Source organism: Xenopus laevis, chromosome 3S, assembly GCF_017654675.1.
Source record: "Xenopus laevis strain J_2021 chromosome 3S, Xenopus_laevis_v10.1, whole genome shotgun sequence".
Lineage (NCBI taxonomy): Eukaryota > Metazoa > Chordata > Amphibia > Anura > Pipidae > Xenopus > Xenopus laevis.
This window is the reverse complement of record NC_054376.1, coordinates 98,317,296-98,332,647: the sequence shown is the minus strand read 5'-3', so window position 1 is coordinate 98,332,647 and position 15,352 is coordinate 98,317,296. Positions and strand designations below refer to the sequence as shown.

The 15,352-nt window shown below is 38.3% G+C and overlaps 1 protein-coding gene across 2 annotated transcripts; it reads right to left on the bottom strand.

Moving 5' to 3' along the window:
- Positions 1–1,349: 1,349 nt before the first annotated feature.
- arl1.S (ADP ribosylation factor like GTPase 1 S homeolog) lies at positions 1,350–15,126 on the bottom strand. 2 transcript variants are annotated; one of them, XM_018254319.2, is made up of 6 exons: positions 14,910–15,047; positions 6,903–7,040; positions 6,152–6,233; positions 4,244–4,355; positions 2,604–2,782; positions 1,350–2,223 (listed from the first exon to the last, which is right to left on the bottom strand). In XM_018254319.2, exons 1-6 carry the CDS (start codon positions 14,932–14,934, stop codon positions 2,193–2,195), a joined length of 567 nt encoding a protein of 188 aa, XP_018109808.1. In that variant the 5' UTR covers positions 14,935–15,047; the 3' UTR covers positions 1,350–2,192.
- Between the last annotated feature and the right edge of the window lie 226 nt (positions 15,127–15,352).

The window sequence follows — 15,352 nt, the reverse complement described above, 5'->3', positions numbered from 1 at the left end:
ACTTTATTCACTATATATATATATATATATATATATATATATATATATATTTTTTTTTTTTACTTTACATGTGACAGAATATGGGCCAAGATCTCTTCCTGTTACATTTGTTTGCAGTTGTGCCAATAGTTTTTGTAATTAAATATTTATAACTTCATAAATCAACAGTATTTTCCAAAGAATCTGCAGGTAGATTTCATTACTCATGCTTCCTCTCCTTTTTAGAGGTGTTTGACTGGGGTGTAGATAACTGTAGTCAGTTTAGCAGTTTAGCAAAGAAATGAAGCGTAAACCACAGGAAAAAAAGTGGAACTGGGAAACAAACTTCAGTCTGTTCCAAAACTGGGACTTTGCCAGATTTGAAAGTGGATTGTGATCTGTCTCCCCACTTTCATCCTTGCCCTAGAACTGAAGGGAGCAGCAAGTGGTGGTGGAAGTTAACCCAATCGATCACGTTTATGTTAAAATTGAGCTCTGAATTCTAGGAAACCCAACGTAGCAAGTCTGAAGTTGCAGGTGTACCCATACCTTATGTAGCTTTATATCACACTAAAGTGTCCACTCTCACCCCATCCATTCACATATGAAAAAAGCATTACCACTTCCAGGCACAACAAATCTGCAGTTGTGTTTGTTGAGCAGTAAGAGGAATGTTTTTAATACTGCTTACGGCAAGGCAAAAACTCCCAAACACACTCCATGGTAGTTTTCTTCTGCATCTTTCAGGTTTTGATTGCCATTTCAAAGCTTTGGAGATCATTTTAGCTGAGCCGTCTATCATTTTCTGCACTTCTTTATATGTTTTCCCCTCTCCAACTTTTTAATCAAAGTACCCTGTTTATCTGAAAAATGTCTAGAACAACCCATTTTACCCAGATTTTCAGAGAGAAATGCAATATAACCAGCATGCACCACATTGCTGCCTTCCTTCCTTAAATAAGTCCTCTAATTGACGCCTGTATTTTCCCAGAATGAATGACCTCACTATTTGAACTCCACACTGATATTATTTGGAACAAGTCTCAATCAATGATTCAATTACACAGAATCAGCAGCATGTCATGACTGTTGGTCTTTATATTACTCAAATACACCTACTAGTAAATTATTTGCCATGTAGAATATAATTACTACCAAAAACAGTGATTGATCAAGTTAGTGCTGTTGGACTGCTATTATTCTAAACACAACACAGTTCAAAAACAATAAAAAAAATGCAGAACAAATGCCTATTACAGTATAGAGGTCTGCACCATACTACAGATTAATTGTAAGGCAACTATTGATTAACCAGGTTAGTAAACAAATTCCATATGCACTCTAATATAATGTATTCACAAACAAAATTATTTTTCCATATTTTATTACAGATATGTGTCAGGCTTCTTACAGCTATTCTGAAGAAAAGTTTTGCAGTGGTTAAAGATCCAGAAATCCATTTTCTTTTGGTCACATACTGTCAGAAACAGGCATTATTATAAGTACCTTCTATACAGCTGGGTGACACCGCACAGGGGACCCACAGTGCAACAGAACTTACGTACCAATAATGATTGTACCTGTCGCAGATGGAATATTCAGAAATAGATTTAGAAATAGAATTCAATAGAAGCTCATGGGCCCCCCAGGAGCTTCTATTGTCAATACAGTGCACACACCCATAGGATGAGAGAGAATTCTATAGAAGCAGTCATTTATACAAATGCTTAATGACAGTTTATTTACGAAAGGGGGTTTATATTAATTCCTTTAGAAAAAAGTACAATTATATATTCTATAAGGCTGCACCTATGGAACTGAATCAATCAATCACAGGTCCTCTGTCCCACAAAAAATATATATAAAAAAAAAAACCCAAATAGCTGAAAAGGTTTTTATTAGTTACAATTAAAAATAAACACTTTCAGCCATAAGGGAAAATTTGATGATCTAACACCTAACTGTGCATTCTCAGAGTTTTCATATTCATTACAAAAATGTTGTATAAATAAAGTGAAACTTCCCTACACAGAGCAAGCACAAAGAACTGGGTACAGTGCATTGCTATAGACATGTGCCTTTAGAGTCAATATCCTTTTCCAATAACTATATTTTCATCAATGAGCACTTTCTTTGTTGTGTTGTTTTCTATTCTATGTACATCCAGCCACAGTCTTCTTCTGGAGTGATGGAGAGCAAGGTCATAGTGTGAATTACTGCCTACTCTTCAGGGATTCCACCAACCTGCAAAAACAGCACATTGTACCAAATGTCTTTTGAAGACAGAAGCAGGACTATAAACCTGGATAGACAAGAGCAGATATGGCTGTTGGCTCAGCTACTCTACAAAAAAATCAGCAGATTATTGGCCTGTGTACTGGACTAAACAATATATTGATCAAGGAGGTGATCAGCAGCGAGGGTGGGATGTTTCAGCTCTTGTGTGTGGCCTTCATTCGAAGGGTCTGCGCAATACCATCAGTTGTTGGCCTAAGAGCCATATGATCAAGCCATATGTCTTGCCACATGGGAGGCCAAATCACTCATTGATCTGCTCTTTTTAACATGAGTTACTTTACCAATGGTACTTCAATCAGCCCGATTTCTCTAGTTATATTACTTACCATTCCATAGCTTCATCAAGTCCAGTGCCTTTTGTAGCTGATGTTTTGAAAATCTGCCACTTGCGATCCTTCAGAGCTGGTAAGCCAAGTGAATTTGCAACTTCTGTGGGAGTCATGGCCTGTTCCATATCTTGTTTGTTTGCAAACACTATTAAAATTGCTTTCTTCAATTCTTCCTCCTAAATAGAAAAACAGGGAAATGTAGTTTGTTTTGTGTGTGTCCAAGAAATCTTGCATGTACAGATTACATTACTTGCTTGAGTGTCTCAGAAGGTGGGCAAGTGCTTTTACTTTGCCAAAATGGCATGAATGAGCCATGACTACGATAAGAAATGCCTACATGTATACACTGGGAAAACCCTGCAGAAACTCCCAGCCCTTAAAGGGGTTGTTCACCTTCCAAACACTTTTTTTCATTTCGGTTGTTTCAGATTGATCACCATAAACAAAGCCTTTTTTGAATTGCTTTCCATATTTTCTTTTTTTACTGTTTCCCCAAAATTTAATGTTAGTGTCTCTAGTGTTTCAGTCTGGCAGCTGTGAGCCAGGAGCATCTGAACTGTTACAATTTGCTACATTAAGTAGATAGAATTAGTTGATACATTTCTCAGCAGTATCTGTGGAATATTAGCAACTATTGTATCAATTAACAGCTGCCTCAGCAGGGCTATGGGTGAGGTCACACATAGTGTTTATAAAAACGTGCAGTCGAGTGTAAATACGCCAATGAAATCACATTGCAGGATAATGTGCATAATGTGCATTCAGCCTGCAGTTTTCTTTTCCCAATATGCATTTCTGTTTTTTCACATTCCCCACAATTCCACTCAGAAGAAATTTATTAAAACTTTTGTGAAAAAAAGCTAAGGGGAAAAGAAATTCAGCAGCATAATTACTTCACCAGCAGACAACGCTGCAAATACGTATATTTGCATTCTATCGTGCAAAAGTTTGGCCACCAGATTGCAAATATGCGGCGTATTTCAGCGAAGTGTATTTTCCAAACCTGCGGATCCCATAGAGTTCCAGAATATGGCGTTTCATTGGCATATTGCCGTTTCTGCTGAAAAAAGCAAATACTGGTCTCTTGTGGCTTCATTTTGTGCGTATTTACGTGCGACAGCGGGTTATTAAAGGCATTGTAAAATGCCCTGTGTGGCTGTGCCTCAAGGATAACAAACAGTTTAAAGAGTCAGTGACCCCCCCCTTCCAGAGCTGCGTTAGGTGAAAAATTACAATTTACACTTCAACATTAGAAAAACAGTCACAAATAGAAAATAATTGGAAAAAAAGTTTTTATTTCTGGTGAACAACCTGAAATGAACTGAACTGGAAAAAGTGTTTGAAGGTGAACAACCCCTGACAAATTCAATCTGCTGGTTCGGGCCCATTAGACCAATGACAGTTTATCTGCCCATGTGAGGGGCCCTCTGACGGGCCCACCTGACCAAAATTTGTCCGAAAACTAGCCAGATGCTGATTGAGCAGGTTTAATTTTCCCATTAGATCAGGGACCACATAGGCTAGTTGATGCAGTCCTCTCCTCCCTGCTCGTATTCTCGTCCAACTTAGGTGAGCATATCAGGGAACGATCTTATAGTGTATTGCCAGTTTTACACTCCACTTTAGTCATACTTTACCTCTAACATGGCCACCAGCTCCGATTTGGATATTCCTATTCTGTCTCTGTCACAGCTGTCTACTACATAGATTACAGCATCGGTATTGGAATAGTAGCATCTCCAGTAAGGTCTAGAAGAAGAAAGAACATAATATGTCAGTTACAGTCATCTCTAATGCACATTCTCTGCTTCCCCCAAGTGGAAATAGTATGCATTGCAACATGAAATAATATGATGAAAATTTTTAACAAACCAGGAACAAACAGCAGATAACAAACAAGGGTTTACAGAGTATGGTAAGATTAGAGGGCCCTACTCACAAGAGTTTACAAAGGAAAGAGTTAGGGTACCATTGAGACATAAGGATTTTAGAAACAAATGTGTGATTTATAATACATTTATGACTGATTAAGATACATTGAATAAGCTTCTATAAACAGGTGGGTCTTTAGGGAGCACTTGGAAGGAAGGAGAAAGTCTGACCGCTCAAGGGAGAGAATTTCAGAGAAAAGCAAAAGCTCAAGAGAAGTCATGTAGACGAGAATAGGCTGAAGTGATGAGAGGAAAAAAGAGGCGAAGGTCAGAAGCAGAGGTTTAATGTTAAGGTGGGAGATAATAAGAGACTGGATAAGTGTTTTGGTTGTATTTAAACTGAGGTACAGTCATATTTGGGCAATGCTGCACAGCCAATTACGACAAAATTTGAAGTGTTTGGATGTGTGGTGAAAAGGACAGATGAGAGTCTAAGATGATACCTAGCCAGCGTGCCTGTGTGGTTGAATAAAAGGTGGTGTTATTAACTGTGAGTGTGATCTGAGGGACAGGGGAAGATCTTGGAGGAAATATAATGAGTTCTGTTTTGGAAAAATTCAGTTTCGGGTGGTGCTGAGACATCCAGGAGGAGACAGCATAGAGGCAGTCTGTAACTTGGGAAAGGATAGAAAGAGAGAGATCAGGACTAGACAAGTATAGTTGGGTGTCATCAGCATAAAGGTGATACTAAAGTCCAAATGACTGAATATGTTTTCATAGCAAAGTAGTATAGAGTGAGAACAGCAGAGGACCTAAGACAAAGAAAGGGAATGTGGAAGAAGTCGAGTGTGAGAAGGCACATTTAAAGGAATTATCAGAAAGAGAATGTAAACCAAGAAAGAGCAGTGTCACAAATGCCAGCTGAGTATAGAATGTCTAGGAGAAGCGGATGGTCAACTGTGTCCCATGCATTTGTAAACAAGTCTTTCCAGAAATTTGAATGCAAATGGAAGAAACTGGACGATAGTTGGTGGGAGAGCTGGGATCAAGGGAAAGGAGTGCAAAATGGATGTAGTGGACTGTGAGATAATCAGAGATTGTTGTCAGATGGTATGAACTTTCAAACTGATCACTGTTGACCTTATCTTGTTGCTATATTCTATTTTCATCTGAACCAGTTGATAACTGGGCATAGGATTATTCTGAAATTATAAAGAAATCTAATGTAGGTGCATCTGAGCCAACCACTCAAAATGGAAAACCCAAGCAAGTTAAATTCAGTAAGAAACTTTCTTGCCTAATCCAAGCCTTGACGACTTTTCTGAGGCGCTGCAGTAAACTGGAAAGGGCACCTGCCAATGTTTCCTAGCAATGTAAAGCATTTCAAACTATGGGGTTGCTGGTGATGTAAATAAATGAATATTACAGAAGCAAATAAAATAAACATTGCCAAGAATATGTTTTGCAGAGGGAGGACCCCAACAACAATACTTGATGTTTTATGTAAAACAAACTACACATGGCTAACTGTGAATGTGTGGTGATTAATAAAACCCAAAAATATTCATAAAAGATATCACAAACTTTACTAGCTTAAATATCAGTTATGTCACTGTTACAGCTGATGTTTGGGGCTTCTAAAGTGCTTCATTTGTACAATGAAAAATTTAGTACCTGATACTTGTTTGTCCTCCTAAGTCCCAAACTTGGAATTTGAGATTCTTATAAGTTACTGTTTCAACATTAAAACCGATAGCTGAAATAAAAAACAAAACCAGTGACAGAATTATATTTATCTCAATTACATTGCTATACTAAACTCTTCATCCTACCATTAGATTTCAAATATTTCTCTATGTTCCACATTGAAGTGATGGATTATGGTCCGTCTGCTTTCCATGGTGGGCAGTGCACAGATTCTCTGGAAAGCAGAGGAACTTCAAGTCTAGGAATCATAACTTTACAGTGGACAAAGGCAAGGAGAGGATACATGACTGCCAGTCATTGGGACACTGTCCCTGTGAGTCTGAGGCAGATGATAAGGGTCTTTACTCAAGCTGAGAAATAATGTATGTCTGAATGTATATTATTTTTGCAACTCCATTTGTGTTTATGTGCCTTTTTTTTTTACATAAGATTAACTGACTGAGCTCATGTCAAAAATGTAGCTACAGTATTTTTACAGTACAATATTTTTCCTTTTAAGTAGGTCATGGCTGTTAACATAATTAAAACAATGCTTTAAAGGGTTCTGTTTCATACAATAGAAGGACCAGCAATAATACTTACTTTAATAAAATGTAGGAATAAAAATGATCCTACAGAATCTTCACAGAATAAAGTTCTCTCTTATTATTGAATAAATGTAACTGATGCCCGAATACCCTAAATACACAGTGTAAGATACAGAATTATAAGCACATACTTGGTATAGTAGTAACGACTTCTCCTACTTGTAACCGGTAAAGGATTGTTGTCTTTCCTGCTCCGTCCAGACCAAGAATCAAAATTCTCATTTCTCGTGTTCCAAACAAGCTGGAAAAGATGCTGGAAAAAAAGCCCCCTGGAAAAAAAAAAAAAAAAAAAAGAGTAGTAAAGAGTATTTAGTGCAAGTAAATAAATCTACTGAATGCATTTGCAGATCTCTACAACCAGCATGAAAACAGTATAGGATTTGAAATTATTATTTGTGCAGCAAACACAGGTATTTGTGCTGGGTCACACCAAAGCCATCATTTTAAGATTCAGCTGAATGCCAAATCCCTGCCAAATAGATATGGCCAGATATCAAGCTGAATCCAAACCATAATTTGCAAAAAAAAAAATCTGAGGGAAAAAGTTTGGTATAACTAGGGCAAATGTAGTACAGGTATGGGATCCATTATCTGGAACACCGTTATCCAGAAAGCTATGAATTACAGGAAAGTCATCTCCCACAGACTCCATTTTATCCAAACAAGTCTAATTTATTTAATATTTAAATAATTTTCTAGTAGACCTAGGGTTGTGGTACACGTGAAGATTCAGGGGAGATTAGTCACCCAGCGACAAATCTCCCCTACTTCCGGCGACTAATCTCCCCAAATGTCTTCCCGCCACAACAATACGGGAAGATTAGTCACCCGAAGAAGAGAAGATTCGTCGCTGAGCTTCTAATCTCCCAGAATCTTCATGTGTGCCACCATTAGGGTAGGACTACACAGACGTTTTCGGTGTGAACCGACGACATGCGACCAAACGCATGTGACAGAAATACGGTAAGAGATAGAAATGTCGGATGAAGTTGCATCGTTGATCCGACACGACAAGACCGTCGGATTGCGCCAAAAACGTTTGTGTAGTCCTACCCCTAAGGTATGGAGATACAAATTATGGAAAGATCGTTTATCTGAAAAACATGGGTCCTGAGCATTGTGGATAATATGTCCCTTACCTGTACCTTGTATTATAAAAGGGGTTTTAAGCCTTCCAACTAACGGAATATCCTAATAGAATACTTAACCAACCTTTTTCTGCAGAAAAGATTTACATTATTACTTGTGTTTAAATTTATTTATTCATCATGCTCAACTCTTCAGTGACCTAAAAGCTAAAAAAGGAGACGGACCCAAATTTATAGTAATAATAATGTTGATTAAGCAATGTGTGATTAACAAAGTGAAGTTCAATGCTGAATTTAGTTTTGTCAACAGGCAGATACTTTTCAAAAAGGCTTAGCAATGATTCAACAGAGAGGCATTCAGGAGAGGGTGCAGGGAAATCCAATTACCCATTGTTAATATAATGCACAAATGTAGGGTGTTGACACATGAAACATCAGTTGTGTTTGTATATTATGGCTCAGGTGTAAATCAATGCCTGCACCATGTTAACATTTCAATTAAGGCTTCAAGCAAGTCTCTGATTTATGCAGTGCGAGTGCAGTTGAACTGACCAATGCATATAAAAATCACATGTGGGGGGCTTCTATGGGCACTAACAAATCTTAGCATCACAAATTTAGAATATTTGCTGCAGGCCTTTACTTAACTCTACTGCACATGCCACAATGGATCCATGGAGTCACAGGAGAGAAGACGACATCTCAAGGTCTGAGACGTGGAATTATAATCACTGGGTGATTATAATTCCTTCTCAATCAAATCGGATTATTTAATCCCTGCTTCAGACTGCACACTTTGCATCAGACCCAGGAGTACACATGTTTGGAAATTTCCTCTAAATATGCAAAAACATTTAAGATTCTTTTGAATAATTTGAAAAAGAAGTCAAATTTGTGAACATTTTATGAAATGGCTTTAAGTATATGTATATGTTGGCCAATTCCGTTAAAGGGTTGTTCACCTTCCAAACACCTTTTTCAGTTCAATTGTTTTTCACAAAATGTAAATTTAATGTCCGCGTCTCTAGTGTTTCAGTCTGGCAGCTCAGTGATCCAGGAGCAGATTCTGAACTGTTACAATTTGCTACATTTAGTTGATACATTTCTCAGCAGTATCGGTGGAATATTAGCAACTATTGTATCAATTCTAACAGCTGCCTTTAATGAAACTCAGAGATTCTGCTCAGCAGGGACAAAGATAACAAACATATTAACTAAATGTATTAATTTAGAATTTCACATCTCTCATAATATTGCCTTTGAAAACTACTTATAACTTTGACAAAGTATTTGCACAATGCTTTTACATTACCTGTCTGATGCCCCATGTTCCTGTATAAGGGGGCTGCCATATTTTTGCACCAGGAGTCCTTTAGCATTAGCAAGTTTAAAGTGATACTGATACTAAAAAATGAATTTTAGCATATGAATGTACATTAAATGTTACCTATAGGTCAGGTTGATCATTTTTTGCTGAGAGGTGTGTTTTTGTATATAATTGTTAGTTGAAGTTCATAAGCCGGACTCTCTGACACTCTGACTTTGCCAACCTGACTGTCCCATCTCAGCCAGTTAGTTACAGTTTCTAATGCGAACGGACTCCTGCTGCACAAATATGGCAGCCCCCTCATACAGGAACATGGGGGATCAGACAGGTAATGTAAAAGCATCATGCAAATACTTTATGGCAAAGTTAGAATTAGCTTGCATAGCCAATATTATAATAGATGTAAAAAAAAGTTTAATTTCAGGTGTCAGTATCTCTTTAACCGACAGGCTGAGATGGGACAGTCAGGTTTGCAAAACAGTCAGTTTTAGGAACTTCAAACAACAATTACTTAAAAAAACAAACCTCAGCATGACTTATAGGTAACTTTTAAACGTATATTCATATTGTTTTAGTGTCAGTATCACTTTAATGAGTCAGCGACCCCCCCCCCCCCCGAGCTGCTTTAAAAGGTGAAAAATGAAACTTTACACTTCAATATTAGAAAAACAGTCACAAATAGAAATTAATTGGAAAAAGTCTATTTCTGGTGATCTATCTGAAACTGAACTAGAAAAACGTTTGAAGGTCAACAACCCCTTTAAAACCTAACTAACTGTCCTTCAAACTAGTGAGTGCAGAAAACCAAGTAGCGTAGGCAGTGGTCGGGCAATTAAACATAATCTTAGAGCCATTTTTAATATGAAATACTTCACCTTCCAATCTAATCACTCTGTTTTTAAATTTGATTCATATGGCCAAATGCTACAATGCTTTGGGGGAAAAATGTCCCTTCTCAATTACAGTCATATGAAAAGGTTTGGGAACCCCTCTTAATTCTTTGGAGTTTTGTTTATCATTGGCTGAGCTTTTAAAGTTGCAGCTTCGTTTTAATATATAACATGCCTTATGGAAACAGTAGTATTTCAGCAGTGACAAAGTTTATTGGATTAACAGAAAATATGCAATATGCATCATAACAAAATTAGACAGGTGCATAAATTTGGGCTCCCCAACAGAGATATTAATTCAATACTTAGTTGAGCCTCCTTTTGCAAATGTAACAGCCTCTAGACACCTCCTATAGCCTTTGACGAGTGTCTGGATTCTGGATGGAGGTATTTTTGAAAATTGTCCATACAAAATCTCTCCAGTTCAATTAAATTTGATGGTTACCAAGCATGGACAGCCTGCTCCAAATCATCCCATAGATTTTCAATTTTATTCAAGTTGGGGGACTGTGACGGCCATTCCAGAATATTGATGATTGAACATTATTCTGAATAATTTGTTGATATTGGGTTGAATTCATCCGACCCTCGACTTTAACAAGGGCCACAGTCCCTGAACTAGCAACACAGCACGATGGAACCTCCACCAAATTTGACAGTAGGTAGCAGGTGTTTTTCTTGGAATGTGGTGTTCCCCTTCCACCATGCAAAGCGCTTTTTGTCATGACCAAATAACTCAATTTTTGTCTCATCAGTCCAAAGCACTTTGTTCCAAAATGACTGTGGCTTGTCTAAATGAGCTTTTGCATACAACAAGTGACTGTTTGTGGCGTGAGTCCAGAAAGGGCTTTCTCGTCACCCTGCCATTCAGATGTTCTTTGTGCAAATTGCGCTGAATTGTAGAACGATGTACAGATACACCATCTGCAGAAAGATGTTCTTACAGGTCTTTGGAGGTGATCTTTGGGTTGTCTGTAACCACTCACAATCTTTCGCATATGCCGCTCCTGTATTTTACTTGGCCTGCCAGACATGGGTTTTACAGCAACTGTGCCTATGGCCTTCCATTTCCTGATTACATTCCTTACAGTTGAAACTGACAGTTTAAACCTCTGAGATAGCTATTTGTAGCCTTTCCTTAAACCATGATACTGAACAATCTTTGTTTTCAGATATTTTGAGAGTTGCTTTGAGGATCCCATACGGTCACTCTTTAGAGTAAGGCCACACAAAGAGATTCGGGGAGATTTTGTCGCCTGGCGACTAATCGCCTCGTCTTTTGCGCGACTATCTCCCCGAACTGCCTCTGCATTTTTCCCCATAGGCTAGAATGAAAAGTCGCCTGCGCTAATGCACAAGCGGCGATGCGTTTTATATAGTCGCCTGAAGTTGCCTCACTGAGGCCATTTAAAATGTTGCACTATGGAACTAATTTAATATTGAGTAGAAAAAACTACCAGGACTGGACTAGAGTTACTAAAGCTGCAAGTGGCTGAAACGTGGCCTGCTTACCTTGACTCACCCTGATCCATTATGTGGGCCAGACACACAAGGCAGATTTCAGCATCAAAACAACAGAGTTTGCATTTCTCTTATGAAATCCAATGTGTGTGCCTGCACTGGGCCGATGCAATGCAACTAGGTGTAGGCAAGGTAAGGGGCTAATTCCAGCATAAGGGCAGGTTCTTGCCCTACATATTTCAGCAGTCTTAGCTTCGCCCCCATGTGACATCAGCCTTAAAGGACAAGGAAATCTGTATACTAAAAGCTGGGTGTTGAATGGATAATGGCTCAGGGAATAAGGGCATATTATTGCTTTGGTACTGATTAGTTATCCTGCATATGTTCATATTGCTGACAATACACAGCATTTGGCAAGTGCCTGGGAAGAGGTAAAATCTGGCAGAAATGCTAATATGATGGCTAAGGGAGTATAAAATTATAATTGTGATAGTATGGTTTAAGGCAATACAAAATAAGTAACTTTTACATTTGTCTTCATTATTTATGCTTTCTGGTTTATAAGCCTGGCTATTTGCAATTTACATCTGAAAAAAAAAAATAGCCTGCCAATGTCACTGACCCCTTGCAACCAAACAACACATACTGTTAAGCTGGCCATAGACGCAAAGATCCGATCGTATGAATCAATGTACGATCAGACTTTCCCATCTCCCGACCTGCCAATAACCATTCAGATCAAAGTCTTACCATTCCGATCAAATAAAGTAGAAAAGAACAGATCAGCCGATGTTCTGCAGTCGTATGAAAGTTATGTCCGACAAAAGTTAGGGACAGTCTCCCTCTGAAAATCGTATGATCAGCAATACATGCAGAGATATTATCGGCAGCCGACAGAAATTTTCTAACCTGTCCGATCAACCAAACGACCGATCTCCACCGGACAAAAATATGTCGGGACTCTCCACACAGAGTCCGAAAATCGTACGAATCCACGATTCGTGCGATCGGATCGTTGCGTCTATGGCCAGCTTTAGTGTTCCCTTTCATTGTTATAGCATTATGGTCATTTTCAGGTCCACTCAGTCTTCTTTCCATTCTGGCACCTAAACTGCTGCCTGGTTACTAGGGTAATAAAGCCGTAGAAAATGGATAGCCTTTGATATTCCAAGAGTTACAATAAAAAAATATAAATATTTCATGAACCAAAAATAAACCCAGGTGCAAACTGTCTTGGAATACTGTTGTCTATGACACAGTAAAAGTAAATTTTAGGTAAAGCATCCTTTAATGTCAGCATGAGACTTATATATAGAAAGCACAGGGAGGGCACAATATGTGGTGGGTGCATCCATATTAAATACTGTCAGACAGAGCAATGGATATATAGATGTTTAGATAGAGAGATGTATAGATAGAGAGATGTATAGATAGACAGATGATAGGCCACAAGAACATAGATTAGGGAGCACCTTCCATCAATTTAGTAAAACAGTGGGTGGTATGCAAGGTCTGAGTAAAGAAAGTAAAGAAAGAAAGAAAGAAAAATAACTGACCCTTGAAATGGCACCTCCCCACCCCTTAGTCCAGAACTCATTGAACCACCTAAAACTTAACTTTTATAAAATGAAACCGGGAAAAATGGTTAAAATCACGTCAGGACAGGAGACAGAAATACACAGTGGGTGTTGGGAGTGGGGGGGTTCTTCAATGGGTCTCAGACCCGCACATGCGGCTTATTGATAAGTATGGTTAAGGGTAGGGTACGGATGCATAGTAGAAAGGCAAAAACCTATGGTATGGGTCTCAGACCCGTTTATGAGTTAAGTCAGCACCCTTCCTTATAGCCGTGATAAAGGAATAGCCACCGCTTCACCCACATTCAATCCCTCCCAATTACACAGCAGAGAGCAGGATGAGTGGGTCTCAGCCCCACCTACACTCCTTAGTGATATCTCGAGGTCTAAGTGGGGTACGTGACATAGGCAAAAATGGGTCACAAACCCACCTAGTGGTTAAATAACCATCCTTCCTTAGCGACACGATAAAGAGAAGCCTCCCCTTCACCCAAATTCAAACCCTCCGAACAGATGATAGATAAACATGGATTGAGAGAGATGTGAATGGATAGATGGATGATAGATCGATATGGATAGATGAGAGATATAGATATAGAGATATATATATATATATATATATATATATATATATATATATATATAGATATATATATAGATATAGATATAGATATAGATATAGATATAGAGATATATATATATATATATATATATATATATATATATATATATATAGTGCCGTATGGGATCAAACGGCACTCACCAATCATTGGGTTTCTCGCCGGGTGCTAACCAATAAATCAATACGAGTCCAGAGAAAGCACTCACGGCATTGACCATCTGATGTATTTCAAAGTATATTTATTCGAAATACATCTGATGGTCAATGCCGTGAGTGCTTTCTCTGGACTCGTGTGTGTGTGTGTGTATGTATATATAATACATAAAATCCATGAATATCCTGTAAATTATATCCTTATAAACGGTGAGTTCTGATGTCATCAGTTATAAACGGTGAGTTCTGATGTCATTTCTGTCACATGACTCACTGAAACTTGTGTATTATAATAAATAAAGTACCCCAGTTGCAAAATATAAGGAGATTAGAAGTAAATTCGATTATATAGTGAATAAAGTACCTCCTCTTGTAAAATATAAGGATATTATAAGTTACCGAGGAGTTTCATGACCATATAAAAACATGAGTGTTTTTATACAGGTCATGGAACTCCGAGGTTACTTCTAATCTCCTTATATTTTACAAGAGGAGGTACTTTATTCACTATATAATCTAATTTACTTCTAATCTTCTTATATTTTACAAGAGGGGGTACTTTATTCACTATATAATCTAATTTACTTCTAATCTTCTTATATTTTACAAGAGGGGGTACTTTATTCACTATATATATATATATATATATATATATATATATATATATATATATATATGGATGGATAGAGAGAGCGACAGATATATGGAGAGAGAGAGAGAGAAAGAGAGAGAAAGAGAGAGAGAGAGAGAGAGAGATGGAAAGATAGATAGACATGGATAGAGAGAGATATGATTGGATGGGTGGATAGATATAGTGCCAGCAAGTTAGGCAGAGCTTTACATGAATTTATAACACACAGGGACTTACACTGACTGAACAAACAAGGGCCACAGAAAATGAATGGAAACTGCAGAAATAGAAATGTCGGTGCCATATTAACTCATCCCTTACACAGTGATCCCAAACACACACAGGCCAGTGATTATGAACTGCGAATAGCTCCTATGGTAACTACTAACCATTCCATCGTTGTGATACGCACATTAACAGCAACTAGAGACACGTCACGTGCACCGCAATCCTCTCACACCCTGTGTGTCTGCCCTTAACTCATAATCACCCCGGTCCCGCGGGCAAGACCTTCCTGCACCGCCAGGCCCAGCCTTACCCATTTTAAGCGCTCGAGTGGCCGGTTCCGGAGCTTTTACTGTTGCTGTTACTGCTGCTTTAAGTCTCACACCCGGAAGCGACTCGAGTAGCTCCACGTCACTCTGTCAGGCCGTCACACAGCTTCAGCTCTTATTATCGGGAACGCCAGATTCGACATAAGAGGAAAAAAAATAGAACCGAAACACGGTTCCGCTGTCCTGAGTAACATTAGTAGGCTGCCAATATTTCCTCTTTAATATTAGTGAGCTGAAACAATAGATGAGTGTCGGGCGAAGCTTTTTTTTCAGTTTGC